We start from the raw sequence: 19,282 nt of genomic DNA on the forward strand, positions 1-19,282 counted from the left end.
AATGGGTGTATTGTGTGCATTTATGGCAATAATTTATTTTAAAAAGCTCTTAAACAAGAATAAATTCGTTTGTTTTGAACTTGTGACACTGTACGCGCTGATCGGAGGCAGTGATTTCAGATAGGCAGCCGCAAATATTTCATTTTCACACAAACAGTTCAAAAACATCTTAATTTAGCTCTTGGTGTGTTCTAATTGGTGAATTGTATGATATCGCTGCAATACTTTATTTTTAATAGCTATAAAACAAGAATAAACTCGTTTTTTTCTGAGCTCATCATTCCACACGCTCTTGTTTAGAGCGGTGATTCATCTCTCGTGTTTCTCACGTATCACTGACCACACATCCATTATTAATGAGCCCTGACCTGGTAATAATCATATATGTTGGTTTAGCTTGTCAGTGTGAATTAAATCCAAGTATTATTTTGTATTTTAACCGATTTAAAAGTGAAATCAAAAGAGAGTCTCCTCCCTTTTTTAGTTCAGGATATGTACCTGTAGGGGCGCTATTTCTCTCAGACAATGGAAGTCTAAGCACACACACTCAAACAGAGGGACAGAGTGAGATGAGATGTCTGAGAGTTTTTTAATTTTCTGTTATCCATACAGTTTTGTAAAGTCATGAAACTATGCATATTTACTCAGAGTAACTTTTTTTTCTGTATGAAAAAAGGTTTTGAAGTGTTTGGAATTTAAAAATGCAGGCAAATTAATAATTCCATTTTTACTGTCATTTAAAAAAATCACCACGACAAAACCATCCAAGCTATCCAAAACCCATTCACAATTTAAGTTCCTCAATGTTTTTTCAACATGTAGACAAAGTTTGGTGTTTATAGTGTTACTCTCCTCTGAGCAGTATGCATTAATTCACAGCTAAATGTAAAAAACAATCCACATTCAAATCAAAATAGCCGACTTCCTGTTGGTCGTAGCTAATGACTGTGAATTAGAAAGTTGTCCGTCTTGATAAGAACAATTTTTGTACTGAGTTTGGTGTCTGTAGCTAAAACTAACCCCCCCACTTTTGACAAAAGGTGGCGCTATAGAGTGCCTCTTCCACGCCCTCTTATGAACTTTTGCCAGTGTCTAGCTGTCACTAATACTGATATGTGTTCTCAGTTTGATGAAATTCTAAGCATGTTATATGTTTCAAAATCACCTGAGAAGTATTCCAGTTTGACATGTTGCCACGGCAACAATATTTTTAGATATCAATATCCCCCCAGCAGATTTATATCGACTGTGTTTTAACATTATTCTGATGAAGTTTGAAGCAAATCGAGTAAAAATAAGATGCTGAATTCAAAGCATTTTGAAAATGACACACTTCCTGCTGCCAGTTGGTGGCGCTATAACTTTGACTCCTAATAGTCACATATATGCGATCGACATCATACAATGAATAATCTGATGAAGTTTGATTACAATTAGGAAATGTATGTGGATGGTATTAGACACTTCCTGTTTCTCAATTCTCGCCATAAATTCAACGCCTCGCTACGAGCAAACCGTTCGAGATATCAAAAATCCCCTGGCAATTTTTCATCCCCAATGTCTTGAGATCATGTTGACCGAGTTTGGTGTCAATCGGCAAAAAACCCTATGACAAGTATTTCAAATTCCAGAGCATGCGCTTTTTACATAACTCTAAATAGCTGACTTCCTGTTGGGCGGAGCCTATGACATGCAATACGAAAGTTGTTCAGCACGATGAGATCTATATGTGTACTGAGTTTGATATTAATATGTGCAAGTATGTGTTAGCTATGCATCAACATTTCTGACTGTGATCCAGGGGGCGCCGTAGAGCCCCTGTGCCACGCCCGGGTCCCAGCCTCTGCAGGCTCCTAAAGGCCACAGATTCCAAAGTGTGCGCAAATTTTCAAGAGTTTTTGAGTATGTTAAGGACCCCAAAAGCCCCCACAACTTTGACGAAAAATATGAATACTAAACCCTAAATATCCAACTTCCTGTTGGGCGGAGCCTATGACATGCAGTACGAAAGTTGTTTGGTTTGATGAGATCTACATGTGTACCGAGTTTCGTGCGTCTACGTGCAAGTATGTATGATATATGGCCCTCAGTATTCCAGGGGGCGCTGTAGAGCCCCTGTTCCACGCCCGTGTATCAGTCTCTGCCCGGCCCTAATGGCCGCAGGTTCCAATCTGTGTGCCAATTTTCAAGACTTTTTAAGCATGTTAAGGGCCCCAAAAGCCCCCGAAACCTTGAAGAAAAATAATAATAATAATAACAAATAATCCTAAGGAAAACAATAGGGCTCTCGCCCTCCAGGCTTGAGCCCTAATAATAATAATAATAAACGGAGCAATTCCAAGAGGGTCCTCACACCATCGGTGCTCGGGCCCTAATAATAAACAGAGCAGATACAATAGGGTCCTCACACCTTCGGTGCTCGGGCCCTAATTAAAGCTGCAAGCAGCGATGAACGGGCCCTCGCACCCGGGCTCACCGGCAGCGAGTGGCTTTAGTTAATAGGTGAACGGTGAGAAATATGTGTTTAAACTCATAACTATAAGTAGAATATATCAATGTTTATTCCATATATGTGCCAATCTTCCTGTTGCCAGCAGGTGGCGCTATCATTATAGTGGAATATTGGCCTTCAGATGTGTTCAGGGCAGGACTTTTGTCGAACATGTGAGGTTTGGGTAGGATTGGACATTTTATGCCCGAGTTACAACAACATGCTATTTCATGGGGAAACATCGAAATTTGTCAGGCCGCCATGGACACGCCCTTTAACGAAACCTCAAGATCTTCGCAATTTAAGATTGCAAAAGGCTTTAGATTACACTGACCAAGTTTGGTGTTGATCTGAATAAATCTCTAGGAGGAGTTCGTTAAAGTCCAACCCCTGAAAATGGCCAAAACAACACTAATTTTGCAGAGAAAATTCTAAATAACTGACTTCCTGTTGGGATTCGGATTTCGTACCAAGAGACTTTTTCGTAGATATTGGTGTGTTACATGTGTGTTCCGATTTTTGTACATTTACGTGAAACATAGCTCGAGGCGCACTCCGTTTAAAGTGTATACGCACTCAGTTGAAAGTGTATAGGTGGCGCTATCGAGCCATTTTGCCACACTCGATGGAATATTGGCCTTCAGATCTGTTTAGGCCAGGTCCCTTATCACACAAGTGAAGTTTGGGCAAGATCGGACATTTTATGCCTGAGTTATAACATCTTTTATTCCCATGGCGAGACATCGAACTTCAACACGGCGCCATGGACACACCTTTTAGCAAAAACTCAAGATCTTCACAACTAAACATCACACAGGTCTTTAGATTAGACTGACCACAAAAAAGACATTGATGTCATACAATTTCTAGAAATAGTCTGTCACAGTGTAAAATATGTCACTTCCTGTTGCCAATAGGTGGCGCTATGACTATAACTGAATATGGGCATGTAGATCTGTTCAGGTCAAGAGTGTCATCCAACATGTGAAGTTTGGGGCAGATTGGACATTGTATGTCTGAGTTACAGCAACTTCCTTTTTCATGGCGAAACATCGAAATTTGTCAGACCGCCATGGACACGCCCTTTAACGAAACCTCAAATCCTTCGCAATTTAACATCACAAATGGCTTTAGATTACACTGACCAAGTTTGGTATTGATCTGAATAAATCTCTAGGAGGAGTTCGTTAAAGTACAACCCCTGAAAATGGCAAAAACAACACCAATTTTGAAGGGAAAATTCAAAATAACCGACTTCCTGTTGGGATCCGGATTTTGTACCAAGAGACTTTTTTGTAGGTATTGGAGTGTTACATGTGTGTACCAATTTTTGTACATGTACGTGAAACATAGCTCGAGGCGCACTCCGTTGAAAGTGTATAGGTGGCGCTATAGAGCCATTCTGCCACACCCGGTGGAATATTGGCCTGCAGATCTGTTCAGGCCAGGACTCTTATCACACGTGTGAAGTTTGGGGAAGATCGGACATTTTATGCCTGAGTTATAACATCTTTTATTCCCATGGCGAGACATCGAACTTCGTCGCGGCGCCATGAGCAAGCCTTTTAACGAAAACTCAAGATCTTCACAACTGAACATCGCACAGGCCTTTAGATTAGACTGACCACAAAAAAGACATTGATGTCATAACATTTCTAGGAGTAGTTCGTTGCAGCGTAAAATATGTCACTTCCTGTTGCCAATAGGTGGCGCTATGACTATAACTGAATATGGGCATGTCAATCTGTTCAGGTTCGGAGTCTCATCAAACATGTGAAGTTTGGGGCAGATTGGACATTGTATGTGTGAGTTATAGCAACTTCATTTTTCATGGCGAATCATCGAAATTCGCCAGGCCGCCACGGACACGCCCTTCAACGAACACTCAAGATCTTCGCAATTTAACATCGCAAAGGCCTTTAGATTAGGCATACCAAATTTGGTGTTGATTTGAAGAACTCTCTAGGAGGAGTTCGTTAAAATACAACACATGGAAATGACCAAAATTACACAAAATATGCTCATAATATTAAAAATAACCGACTTCCTGTTGGGTTTAGAATTTCGCTCCAAGAGTCTTTTTTGTAGGTATTGGTGTGTTACATATGTGTGCCAATTTTCGTGCATGTAGGTGAAACATAGCTGGAAGGCTGTTGATTTTCTTGGTATAGGTGGCGCTGTCGAGCCATTTTGCCACACCCTCTTCTGAATCCTATATCAGACGAAAATTTTCACCAGGTTTGACGCGTGTGCAAAGTTTCATGACTTTTTGAGCATGTTAAAGCCCTCAAAAATGCGATTCATTCGGGAGAAGAAGAAGAAGAAGAAGAATAATAAATATAGCTGCAAGCAGCGATGGCGGGCTCAAGCCACCAGTGCCATCGCCACCCCGGTGGCATCAGGTAAACTGTGCCCAGCGGGCACATGCATTCACAATATCCCTCTGGCAGTGAGGTTTTAAAGGATATGGCAGTTAAAGGGTTAATCCGAATCATCTAGACTTTAAAATCACATTCACAGAACAATATATATGTATAACTTTAGTAACACTTTACAATAAGATTCCATTCATAAACATTATGTTAACATGAACAATATTTATATAGCATTCATTCACGTCAGTTAATATTCCAAACTTAAACATTAAAACATTGTTTTATTGTGATTTTTTTCCAAGCACATTTTACCAATTCCTAACCATATAAATCTTAATAACTACCATTATTTTTTATTTAATCATTTATGAGTGCTATACAATAGTCCAGGAAAGCTGGAAGAGAAAAACTCCTTATATTCATGTGTGCAGAATTATTAGGCATGTTTTCTTTTACAGATGAAATGCGCTAAAATAGACTTTTAACTCAAACTGTAAGGTCGAAAATTATGAAATACCCATGAGAAATATCAAACACAAATGCAATACAGAAATGGATAAGTTAAGACTTGACCATTGTACAAAAAATACTGACTGGGTCATGAGGTCAGAAAAGAAGAAGAAAAAAGCAGGTCAAGAAGAACTGACAAAAAGAATTGCAAAATAATTAGTAATTAATGTGAAGATTAATTTTTAGTCAATTCTGCAAGACAGACTTTTCAGGAAAGGAGGTGGAATAAAAATGAGCTCCTAAATCTTAATCCTGGATTCTGGAAGATATATTCCTCAATCCATCGAACAAGAGGAGGTGGTGCTGGTCCTTCACGAGTCACTCTAATCTGTGCATAAAGCCTATATATAAAGACTTAATATATAGTATTTCACAATACTTCATGGTATTCTAATTAAATCATTTTTTGGAATCTTAAGTCTCTCAGAGCCTGACACCGAGTAATTCTGGAGACTCCAGGAAAGTGGCAGTTCTGTAAAATGTTGGCGCTGGAGACTAAATGCACCCTGATAGTTTCACACCTAATTCACTTAACACACACACACACACACATTACCCACAGTGACAGTGGGACTGAGTGACATCAGATGTATGATAGTTTTTTTTTAATTTTCTATCATCCATATAGTGTTGTATAGTCATGAAACTATGGTCATGAGACCAGTCATTCTGAGGAAATATGCCTCAGAATGACTGGTCTTCTATGTGTACATTTTTTTTTTTTTTAAGTGTTTAGAAGCTGCACTTTAAAAAAATAAAAATACATTTACTGGTTCCTTTTTTACTATTATTTCAAAAAATCATCACGGCAAAACCATTCAAGCTATCCAAAAATCATTCACAACTATTCTGTAAGATTAATTCTTTAAACAGTGGTAAAAGAGGATGTGGTGCTGAACCTTCAAGAGTCACTCAAAACGTTATCTGTCCATAAAGCCTATAAAGAATTATTCTTAATATACAGTTCAAAATACTTCAGCTTGTTATCCTAATTAAGTGAGGGTCATTTTATCAGTAAAATATATACAATTCATTTTTTTTTGAAAGATTTCTATAAATGATTTAAATCATACTCGTTTCTACAATAATTATTTAAAAGTAATCCTATAGCTCCCTCTGGTGGCCATTATAGGTACTAAGAATTGCAAGCTTGATTTATAAGTTATGATAGTTTAAATTTTATGCTGGCTCTTGAAAGTGATAAAGCTATGAAACTTACTGTGCTTCCTTCAAATGAGGACTTCTACTTATATAAAAAATTATGAAGATTTAGAATGAAAAATTGTAAAGATATAGTAAAATAACTATTGTATTTTTTTATGTTACTTTAATAAATCTCTATGGCAACACCATTTAAGCTATCCTAAACCCATTCACAATTTAATATCTCAGTATATAGGCATAATGTTGAAAAAGGAGTATGGAGTAGTATGAGTAGGAGTATGAATTCATTTGCAGGCTTTATCATAAATCCACAATAAAATTTCTGAGTTCTGTATCAATCTGTGTTGTTGTTTGTTTATTTTTATCTTTTATTTTTCATAGGAAGATAACTTACTCTCATTTTTAATAAATATGCTTATAAACCAAGGACAAGCTATTTATAGCTGTATTTATAAACTGCTTACTACTGACTATTGATATTGGGACAAGGCTTTATAAAGCATGAACTGACTATTTAATAATGAGTGCAGTTATTATAAAGTGTTATCAATGAATTTGCTAATGTTAACAAATTAGACATTATTTTACAGTGTTATCAAATCCTTAAATGACTCATAAGCATTTGTGAAAGTTCTGCTTGCATTACAGCTTAGTATTGATCTGTGAGCTGAACAGATTTACTGTTACATCCATGAGATTATGTAAATTAAAATAAATATAATGTCACAGGATGTCATAGGTCAGTATCAAATGAGTTTGAAATTATTATTTGCAGCACAAATAAGGTTTTTTTAGGATTTTTAAAAATCCCTAAATCTGTCAGAAAAAGGTTAAGGCCTAAGCTATTTCTATGTGAGTGGCTAATTTTATTTTTGTTTTTATAATTGTAATACACAAACTATGAAATTATACAAAATGTATAAAAAGATGAATAAATAAATACGCACACATTAAAAAAGCAGCCAAGTCGAATGAGTTTCCTTTTTTATATAGATTAAAATTGAAGACAGAAACAAGTGGTAAATGTGGTCACTTTAATATTCAAATCCAGTAGATCCAGTTTATGTTCACGTGGCTGTTTTCGTTTATATTCGCCAAGCTATTATGTATTTTGAAATAATCTTGTCCGTTATGTGTTCGTTCGTACGACGAAAGCCAGAATCCTGCAGCTCGAGAGATATGTTATTCTGCCAGTCGCGCTTTCAAATAGTCTTGCACACTTAAACGGGTCACAAACACCTGCATTTAGCTCTTGTTGTGTTACAATGGGTTTATTGTGTGCATTTGTGGTAATATTTTATTTAAAAAAGCTCTTAAACAAGAATAAATTCGTTTGTTTTGAGCTGGACACTGTACGCGCTGATCGGAGGCGGTGATTTCAGATAGGCAGCCACAAATATTTCATTTTCACACAAACAGTTCAAAAACATCTTAATTTAGCTCTTGGTGTGTTCTAATTGGTTGATTGTGTGATATCGCTGCAATACTTTATTTTTAAAAGCTTTAAAACAGGAATAAATTCGTTTTCTCTGAGCTCTTTACTCCAGACGCTCGTGATCACAGCGGTGATTAATCTCTCCTATTTCTCACGTATCTCTGGCCAGAAATAATTTATCCATGAGCCCTGAACCGGTAATAATCAGATATGTTGGTTTAGCTTGTCAGTGTGAATTAAATCTAAGTATTTGTTTGTATTTTTAACCGATTTAAAAGTGAAAGTAAAAGTCCGGGAATTGAACCTGTAGGGGCGCAATTTCTCTCAGACAATGGAAGTCTGCCCTTACAAAAAACAACTGCAGTATATTGAAGTACAACTGCAGTAAAACTGCAGTACAAAGCAGTTTAACTGCAGTATAATTAAGCACAGCCGTAGATTTGCAGTATAATGGCAGTACAGCTGCAGTACATTGAAGTACGACAGCAGTAAAACTACAGTAAATGTTAGTACATCTGCAGTCAAATGAAGTACAACTGTAGTTTTCCAATATAATGAAGTACTGAAATGCAGGTATAAACCTACACTCATACTACATTACTGCAACTGTGGTAACAGTAGGCTACTACTGTACAGAAAGTAAAAGCTATGGACCACTGTAACATTAACCCTTAAGCTATCTTAAATAATAATAATAATAATAATAATAATAATAATAATAATAATAAAAGTTGTCTTAATCTAAATGGCATGAGACTTGGTGACTTTGTGGACACTTGCTGACAATTCAATTCTTCATATAAAATCAATAAAACACAACAATTAAGATATAGCCAATGCATAAAAGATGCAAATGGTTTGTGTAAATTTATATGGAGTTCTCAAAATTCATGGGTAAATATACAGAATATTTTTTTTTATTATATTTGTACTAAGGATGCAATAATATAAATTATTTACCCAAAGTATTCATTTTCTCCTCGTCACATTTTGCATTGAGATACTGTCACAATAAATCTGAATCTGATTATTTGTTAATCTCGTTAGTAATTATTTTAAATAAGCAAGTACACATGTGATTTTCAATTAATGTTTATTTGTATTGCATTTTGTACTTTTTATACATATATACATATCATTTGTCACATTCTGAGATTGAAATATGCAGTTAATACAAGAAATATATTTATATTGAGTTATTCTAATGAATAGATGGGTAAGCATACACAATTGCAATTTTACTAAATTTGTACTAATGATTAATCCATAAACATTCTTTTCTCAAAGCATTAATTTTCTCCTCCTCACATAGTACACTGAGATACTACAGTAAATCAAATTCTGCTTATTTTTTAATCTCTTTCATATGTGTTTGGTAGGGGCAAAATGACAAGCCCATCTGGTCTTTTTACAATTTCTATACATTTGTTTGTTACTTCAGATGGAAGTACTGCCTTGTAGCCTGCACAGAATGTGACATTAAGTATGTGAGAATCCATGCAAACATACTCTGTTCGCTTTTTGTGAAAGGCTTGAATTTGATTTGTTAACCTTACCAGTAAAACTGGTTGTCTGGGGGTGGCCTGTGTTTGAACAACAATGATGTGTTCAATTTTTGCAACCTGTTGGCCAATGGTTACCAAGGAATTACATCTGGAGTATTTTGAGTCATACTGATCAGTGGAGTAGAGTGTCCCATCACAAACAAACCTCTGAAAGTAGGTGGCTTGATTTTGTTCTGTATGAATTCCAGAATCCTGTAGTAGGATGTGCTGAGACATTGGTAGCTCCTTCACCTGACCATGACCAAAAAAATTGCAGCTACTGACCTGTGCAACGTTTTTGCACAAGGAATAACCCCGAAGTGCTGATGAAACGTATTCATGTGCCAGGGAGTCTTCTGCAATGTAAATTCTAGTTAATCTTTTTAGCTCCTTTAGTCTTGCTAGATTTTGAGCTATTTGCAATGGTAAATGTTGTGTTCCATTGAAAAGTTTGAGCAGTCTACCATTATGTCCTTCAAAGACGAATGTTGACGTCAAGGACAAAGGTCCATGTCTTCTGACACTCTCAGCTAAGTGGGTGAGGAGATGAATGTTGTAAGACACTTCTTGCTTTCCATACAGAGACTCGGTTAGAAGTACAAACTCACAAAGAGCCATATGAGCCTTGTCGATGTTCACATGTGAAATATGTGAACTAGTTAGCAGATAAACTGCAAAGGCTAGTAGCATCCAGTGGTGGAAATACTGTGTCGGGATTAAACCCATCAGTATAAATGGAGAGATTAAAAGAAATGTTCTCCACTCACTTCCTTTCCATTTTTGCCGTTCTTTTACAGATCGTGGCAGACGGGTTATCTCGCTAGGTGGCCTGACTGATTTCAAACGTTTGTCTATCTCTTTCAAGACACATGGATTTTTGACGTTTACTTCTGGCACTTTGTTGTCAAACCACAAGCCTGTTATTTGCCGCACTACTCCAAGAAGTACACTATGTAAATAGTCTGGAACAAAACTTTCTGCCATGTCAAAACACTGTAATGTGGTCAAAAGACTTGGTCCTTTAACACCATTGACTGGGTTATTTACAGAGGCCAGTTCTGCATCATGGATCATGCCTTCATGTGTTCTCAGACTTGGAATGGGTACTGAGAGTGGGTAGACCCTGGTAAACCCATCACCCTTTTCCACTCTCTCTCCAGAATGAGTGCAAAAATTACAGCCATGTGCCCCATTAAACTGGTTGATATTCTGCACTGGAGCCCTTGCAACAGAGTCAACACTGCATAGAATTGCAGCAACTTTTGAACATTCGTAAGTTTTTGTCAAAGTGTTGTGCCACACAACACCCTCAGATTCTAAAGATCTGCACTCTTCAATGAATGGTTTAAGAAAGCTTTCCATTTTTGGCTTGGTTTGCCCAAACCAGAGTGCAGGCACCAACACAAAGTTTTTTCGTTCGGAAGGAGGGACTTCATTTATGGTACACTGAATTGGCCACATTGAATAGCTTGAAGAGTTAAACACTGGGACACCATCTGTATTCCATGTCAAAGATATATTTCCCTGCTCTGTCAGCATTGGAATTCTCTTATACAGTGTACCATCACTGATATCTTGGATGCAATCAGAGTTGTTTGTCTGTGATAGTTTTTCATTTAGTTTGTGATTTTCAAAAAGATTTTTAATTTCATCTCTCAAGGGGGTGTACATAAAATAATAGCCTTTACTCAGATGTTCTGATACTTTGCATTCTGTATCACACATTGGACATAGTACACTTTCGACATCTAATATGCCAATGTAAGCCCCACAGTCAGGATTCAGACAATAGTGATGTAACTGCCAGCTGGCTGTGTCAAAAGCACGCTTGAACAGGTAGTTGGTGGAGGGTAAACTATTTTCAGGGAGAAGCATCTGCAGCAGATGCAGTAAATCTTGACTTCCTGCTTTGGTCACATGGTGGCGTAGCATGTAGCCCAGAAGTGCAGTTAGACTTTCCCCTTTTGAAAGTTTGGCTCCAGGATACAAAGGCTGGTCTCCATCAATGACACAAGTGGTGGTTCTGATATTTCCATCCTCAAGATTGGAACTGCTTAGCTAGAGATTAAAAATGAGAAGGAAATAAATGTATGTATGGTCATTTAAAGTCATTTTACATTCCAGTTGTCCAAATTACTCATGCATAACTTTCAGAAAACAGTGCTGCCAGTGCTTTACTGTAAAATCAAATGTACTGTGAATTTAAATACAGCGATGAAGTGTAAAATAGTCAAATATACTAATTGAAACAAGTTATTATCACTTAAATATTTAGTTCATTGCACTAAGTAGAAAAATTTTAATGTGTGAACTCAATCGATCAGGAGAGTTGAACTGAAGTGTTTTATGATTAATTCATTGCTTTAATACTCAAGTTAAATACACTTAAATTAATAATATAATATAAATATTAGTTGTTAAATTTGAATGGTTGGCACAATCGGTTTTCTGAAATTAAATGTTATCCTCCATGGGATTATTCGGTAACAGAATTTATTTTCAACTTTTTATTCAATCTGTATGATTGTAAATACATATTAATAAAGGATAACTTCATCATAAAAAGGAAGGCTTAAAAAATAATTGTTTCATTTAGACACTGTCCATGGATGTGCTTGACCAGTTGGCTAAATGTACTTTATAGCACATTTGCATAACAAGCAAACATGTCCTTTATTAGACTATACCCTACCTCTTCATTGCTCAACCAATGTGTGTTTTGCTCTTCGTCTTCTATATCACCACTTGATATGTCATCTGGCTGAAGAAAAATGTAAATGACCATTAGGCTTACAAAAAATATTAAATAAAATGGTAAACTGTTAAAGGATTGGTAACACTTTACAGTAAGATCTTTGTTAACTAACCATGAGCAATACATTTGTTTATTTTTTAATACAAATATAGCGGTTAATTGTTTGCTCAGTGTATTAACTAATGGTAATAAATACAACATTTTATTTTAATAATGTATTAGTAAATGTTGAAATTAACTAAGATTAATACATGCTGTAGAAGTCTATTGCCCATTCTTAGTTCATGTTAACTAATAAAACCTTATTGTAAAGTGCTACCAATTGATTGACTGCATGGTTGGCATACAATCAAAATGAAATAAATAAATATGATTAAAATAAAATATATATATAAAATCAAGAGCAAACTAAATATTTTGTAATACCTCAGTGAGTTGCCTAGCTGCCTCTTCTCTGCAGAGCAGTTGTGTGTCTTCCTCAGACTCAGCATCAACTCGGTTCTCTGTGTGTGTCTAAAGTAAAAAACTAAATTACCTTTAAGCCAGTTGTGTAATGTCTCCATGTATTGCAAAATGTGTATTATTATAATGAATAATAATTAAAAATACTGTTAAATAATATTAAGGGAACTGAATTATGGGTTATATTGGCTAAGATGTATTTATTTAATTGAACTTTGACTTGATTTATTTTACCTGAGGTGACAGGCTTGCAACATCACCTTCCCTATTTCTCCGCACACTTGTGCTTCTGTGGGGTTCTTCTTCATCTTCCAGAAATATTTTATACTTGTTTCTTCTGGGATTTTTTTTCTTGTGAATATAGTCATCTTCTAAAAAAGATTTGTATTTTTTTCGCCTGTCGGACATTTCACCCTCATAGATAATTAGCACGCGCGTGACTAGATCTTCTTCGCGCGTTCGTTGCCCTGACAACGAGTCTCGAGAGCAACTGATACTTGATGAGCAAACTGTCAGTCAGCGTCCTACGTTCGCTCAGGATGGACATAAAATACGTTTTGGTAGATTTTTTCACAGACAACACCGTTCATATATGTGAACTTTCACAAATAAAACACAAAAATATGTCAAAACTACACCCCGAGGCCATTCACAAGTGGAACAAAGATGAGGAAGCATATGTTTACTGGAAGAAAACTTCGTCAGGCGAGCTGCAGCGTTGGCCTTGTCGAGTCATCCAGTTTAGTGGTGAGTAGGCTATAATTTCCTCTTATCTTTGGTTATTTAATTTAGAGAGCTGTACAAATACTTTTATTTATCTTTTATTCAAACACAGTTGAGAAAATAGGGGGAAACGCTGCTTACGTACTGATTTGTAGCGCACGCGCAGGTGCGCAATTAAAGCACGAGCACAGCCTCGCGAGGACTGATCAACACAGACCTCGAGTCTGATTGAAAGACAAAACAATGTTGTTTTTTTGGAGATGATACATTCACTGTCATGTTTTAGTTATACAGTTACCAGAAGTAAACTGACCATTTATGGGATCCATTTTATTGCGTTGGAAAGATATTAATTTCAAAGTGAGACTGATTAATCGTAGGCTATCATTAAAATCTCACTCCAACCAGTTACGTACAATCCTTTGTGAATAGACAAATGTATTAAGCTATCATTGAAGCTCAATAATTAAAATATAAAAACTTATGAAAAAAAAAAATATAATAATGGAATAAACAAAACTGCACTGAATGTCTTTTTTTTTTTTTTTTAGGAGAGCGTCAGCCCTTAATTGACTTGAGAAAAAAAATTGAAAATGGCTGTGACTTTGACAGTATACCCCTCTTTGCAACAGAGGAAACATTAGGAAAGGGTAGAAGAGAGAAAGTAAAAAGGTCCTCAACAGATGTTGGCGAGACTTCATTTCTGGACCTGGTAAATGGATAAAAAGAATTTCACATTCTAACTCAAATGTCAACCTGATTTTAGATAGTATTTAAATGAGATCAAGAAATCCAGTCACATGTAGGCCTAGTCCTGTGTATTTTATACATGTACTAAATGCACTGTAGACAAGCATTTATGTTTAATAGTTACATTTTTCTGGGATACTTTTTTATTGTGTGATTTCTATTTTCAGGAAAATGCACCGGTAACCAAAAAAAAGAAAAAGACCAAAAACATCATTCAACAGAAGATTATGGCTGCGGTGAAACAAAGCTGCACTCAAATAAATGTCAGCAGGAAACTACTTTATTTTATCTTTTGTAAACTATAACTTTACAGCTAGAATACATAATAACTGATATTGTACTTCAGGAACCAAGACCTGCCGTGGGAGTGCTGAAGGATTCAAGTGTACCAAGTCCTTCATCTCCTCAGCCATGTAAGAGGTCAGACATGGCTGAAGAGATCAAAGAGTTAAAAAATGAAATTAAAGAGCTTAAAGAAGATTTAAAATATGAGCGTCGCTTCAGGATAAAAGCAGAGAGAGAGCTGAGGGAGTGGAAAGGTAATGAAATCTAGCTATAGTGCAGCAATTGTTCTCAATCTTCTTCAGTATATATAATATCATATTCTTTTTGAATACTCGATTCTGATTGGCTGGAAGGTGTGCATTAAACAATGAATGCACAGGTTACAAGTCAGTTGAATCACTGTTCTAAATTAATGTGCTGCTTTTATTGTAGGACACACACACACACACACACACACACACATACACTCACACACAGGCAGTCACTCGCAAAAAGAGATCTTGCAATGATCTCACACGCAGAAATATCAAAAGTAACCGAAAAGTAACCTGGTCTGTCCTGTCTGTCAGTGAGTGCGTTGTCAGTCTCTTCTCTGCTACGCAATGTATTTTTCCTTGCGTAAGAACATGGAAGGTCATGAGAGCAGTGTAGCTTGTCAGGCATAGCGACAGTAACTAAGGGGGGTGGGTCTTTGCGAACTGACAATTAAAGTGACAGCTTCATTAGGAAAATGCTGTGCCTGATGAAAATAGGCTAATTTTTCAACTCCCCATTTATCCTGACCACGACTGTATTTATCAATTCATATTAATATTTTTCCCAATTATTTTATTTTGATTTTAGATTAGAATCTTGAATGAAAGACCAAGAGGATAAATGGTGCCAATAGATGTGGAGGGCACTGTAAAGGTTTTGTGGATTGTGAACATGATTGTGTCATTCTGCTTTTTTCCAGAAATGCATGCTGTTGTGCAGGAGCTAAAAGGCACAGTAGGAGAAATAAAGATGTGCATTTCAAAGCACAAGCCTGGCACTCTGCAGACCTCATCTTCTCAAAACATCTGTTCTCAAACTCAAGAACCATGCTCTGCTCAAGGAAGTAAGCAGGTAAGTAGGTCCCAATTATACAGTTATTGTATTGTATTCCATTTTCTGTCAGAATTTTCAATTCTGGCTAGAAGGTGTGTTAAAATCTACCTCTTTCACTTAACACAACTTGTGGTTGCTGATGTTGTTTTTAACTCTGTACTGGGCAAAGTATTTGGATTTTTTTCTGTAGCTTTATAATTTATTCTAAAAGGCATTTCTGAGCCATTTTGTTTTAGATTGTAGTCTATCACTGTGGTGGTCAACTTTTTTTCAATTCTTTTACTTTTTCGGAAAAGAAAACAATTTGTTCTCTGCTGTTCCCCACTAGGTAGTCGATTACATCAATTTGGGGGAGGGGGTGCGGATCAAGAGAAGCCAGTTTGATAGGATCAACACCCAAGATTTTAAAAAATTTACCAGCGAGCTTTTCCTTGTAACCTTTGGGCGAGAAACTCTTGCCACTCACTCTCTAAATGGAAGAAAGGCACCCAATGCAGAGACCAGCAAGGAGGCACTTCCAGCTCACACAGTGTCCGTCTTAATAGGTAACTCCTCATGTATTTCTACAGACTAGCTCTGCTGTGAAAGAGAATTTGGAATTTTTATCAGTTGCTTTATTATTTATTTGTCAAACAATTTAGTTTGTTTCATTCCATGTATATAATTAGTTGTTTATAGTAAATTTGTAAGTATTTTCGAATTGTTATATTAATAGCTTTCAGAATTAGGTGAGTATTAAATCAAGATTTATCTCCCATTTTAAATAGCATGTGATCTTTTGTCATCAAATGATAATAAAAGACTTAATTAATTGCAAATTTAAAAACTCTGGAGTGGAATTAAAACACATTTGATACTCACATGCTCTTAAGCCCTCTATGCCTTTTACATTTAAATTCTTAACATTTAAAAAAATGCATAAAAAAATAAACACTTTAATTCAATTATTTTTTTTACAATTATTAAATAATTGTTGATAAACTGTATACATATGGAAAAGGTTTTTTTTTTTTTACATAACCAACTATTTTCAGATGTTAAATTATATAAATAAAGAAAAAATATCAAAAAGATAAATCATATCAGTTAGCATATGATTCAAGTTTTAGTACTTCTCCAGTGACTGCTATATCCCAGATAACTTAAGAACAACATATTTACCTTGCCTAATAAAAAGTAAAGTTTCAACAACAGAAATCATGATTTTCCATGAAGTGGGTTTTGCTCTATATGTGAGCGTAATGAGACCACTTCCCCATGTGTTTTCATTGTATTAATGCATTAGATTTGAGTAACAATTCCTATGAAGCCTGTACTTATCATTTTGTATTATCCTATAAAAAAACATAACAACAGTAATAATACATTATAATGCTTACCTATTTGTGGTCGTAACGTTTAAGAGTGCATAACACCAGCCTTTATAATGCATTATATAAACAAATAAACGTATAAACAACCTTATAATAACTGTTATATCTTCTCATGGGTAATAGCAATAATATTAATAATAATTACTTATTTGTGGTAATAACCATTAAGAGTAATACTGTTTATAACACACAATGAACAATTTAATTCACTTATACAATAATGGATTATATAGCCCATAGTTTCCTTTATTTTGCTTACCCAAGACTCATATCTTGACATTGTTGACATTGAAGATCCGCACAGTATCATTTTACATCTAATGAGTCTCTTTATCTGCTGAAAGTAAAGCGACAATAACAAATTTTAAAGATCTAAAGCACTTAACAATGTGCTCATGATATTTAGGGGTTCAAGCACGCAGTGCTGAAACCCTATTGTAATTGTTAGGATTTTTAGGGGTTCAAGCACGCAGTGCTGAAACCCTATTGTATTTGTTAGGATTTTTATTATTAGGGGTTCAAGCACGCAGTGCTGAAACCCTATTGTAATTGTTAAGATTTTTATTATTATTATTATTTTTCCGCCTTAAAACTGAACGTGCAGCCCAAACCGTAAGGCCTAGAGAGCTGAAACTTGGTCAGATGGTAGTAGTCTTGCTCGCTACTCAGATACAAAGAACCGGCCCAATCGGCCTAACGGGGGCGCTACAGCGCAAAAAACTAAAATTTTTGACATTTTTGGCCGCAGGTCGTAAACCGTTAGCCGTAGACTCAAAAACATGGCATCATTGCAATCCTTGGGTTAGCCCAAACAAAAGTGCACAGCGCCTTTTTTTGCTCTACGACGCACCGTTTTCTCGCAAAATCGAGCTATATCCAAAACCTACTTTTGCGAACTAGTCCTAGGATTTTCAACCAATCGGAACGAAACCACTGCAGAAATATTCCCTGGACACTCAATATAAATAATTATCAAAAAAAAGTTGAAATTTCGATTCTTACGCGAAACAGTACCCCAAAAAGCGTCTATGCTAACGTTAGCCAAATGTTATTTTGACTATAACTCTTGAACGGAATGAGATATCTTGACCAAACTTGGTACACATATGTATGAGCTCAATCTTTGGTCAAATAAAAAAAAATTGCGCATCTCTGCCACTTGGGGGCGCAATAAGATTTAAAAAACACATAAATGGCTATAACTAGGCAACCGTTGGCTCGATCGACTTGAAAATTGGTATGCAGTGTCTTGGTCTGAAGGGGCACAAGTACCTATGAGGACATTTGCATATCTCAAAAAACATGGCTGCCATTGGCCAAACAATTTTAAGCACCTATTTGAAAGGGTTAACGGATGTTGTTCGGAACGACACTCGCTGGGTACGTTCGACTCATGAACCTTAAGGTCTGTAAGAATTTTGAAAGAAATCGGCCACTAGTTGGCGCTAACGAGTTTTATGGCTCTGTAATCACGTGGTGTTTCACATATCAACACAATATGCATATCATTTGATAGATCTCCTCATAATGCACAACTTTGCCTCAAGAACCATTGCTGTCAATCAAATCGTTCAATTGTTATTCACAAATATGTTAAAAAACTACTTTTGCGAACTAGTCCTAGGTTTTTTGTCCGATCGGAACCAAACCACTGCAGTAATATTCTGTGGACTGTCTAGATCAATAATTATCAAAAAAATGTTCAATTTTGTACTTTGGTTAGCGTTAAATGGGTAATTAAGAAAAGGGGTGTGGCCAAACATACCCCAAAGCCTATAAAACCTAAACGAAAACTCAAAACTTTATGAAACGTGGTGAGAACATGTAACAGGTAACTCTTAACAAGCATGCAAAGTTTCATGGAGATCGCACCATAGGTGGCGCTATAACAGTAGAAAAGGTCTCAAAACACAAGATTTATATGGTAAATGGCCTCAAATTGTTTGAAAATGCTCATATATTCACTCAAAAACACTAGATCTTCATATCATATGATAGATCTCCTCATTCTGAACAACTTTGCCTCTGGGACCAATGTTGTCAATAAAGCTGTTAATTAAATATTCAAGATTATTTCAAAAAGTTACTTTGGCAAACTAGTGATAGGGTATAAGCTGAAAATCAATAAAACCACTGAAGTACAATTCTCTAGACTCTGAAGGTCAATAATTATCAAAAACATGTTGAACAGTTGCATTTGGACAACTATAAACCAGTAATTTTATAATATGTTATTTGCATAGTGTACACTAAGGCCTATTAATACAAACAGAAAGCCCACAAATTATCAAAACTGTGTAAAATAATGCATAATTTCATTCTAAAC

General features: G+C 35.9%; 1 protein-coding gene across 1 annotated transcript; it reads right to left on the reverse strand.

Moving 5' to 3' along the window:
- Positions 1-8,726: 8,726 nt before the first annotated feature.
- LOC128016234 (uncharacterized) lies at positions 8,727-12,255 on the reverse strand. The gene is made up of 2 exons (XM_052600735.1): positions 12,212-12,255; positions 8,727-11,577 (listed from the first exon to the last, which is right to left on the reverse strand). Exon 2 carries the CDS (start codon positions 11,449-11,451, stop codon positions 9,328-9,330), a length of 2,124 nt encoding a protein of 707 aa, XP_052456695.1. The 5' UTR covers positions 11,452-11,577; positions 12,212-12,255; the 3' UTR covers positions 8,727-9,327.
- Positions 12,256-19,282: the final 7,027 nt, after the last annotated feature.

The sequence above is a fragment of the Carassius gibelio genome, chromosome A6, assembly GCF_023724105.1.
Source record: "Carassius gibelio isolate Cgi1373 ecotype wild population from Czech Republic chromosome A6, carGib1.2-hapl.c, whole genome shotgun sequence".
Classification (NCBI taxonomy): Eukaryota; Metazoa; Chordata; class Actinopteri; order Cypriniformes; family Cyprinidae; genus Carassius; species Carassius gibelio.

What these genes read in the sequence shown, in the direction of transcription:
- LOC128016234 (XM_052600735.1), bottom strand. Translation starts at nt 11,451, where the DNA reads ATGCTACGCCACCATGTGACCAAAGCAGGAAGTCAAGATTTACTGCAT.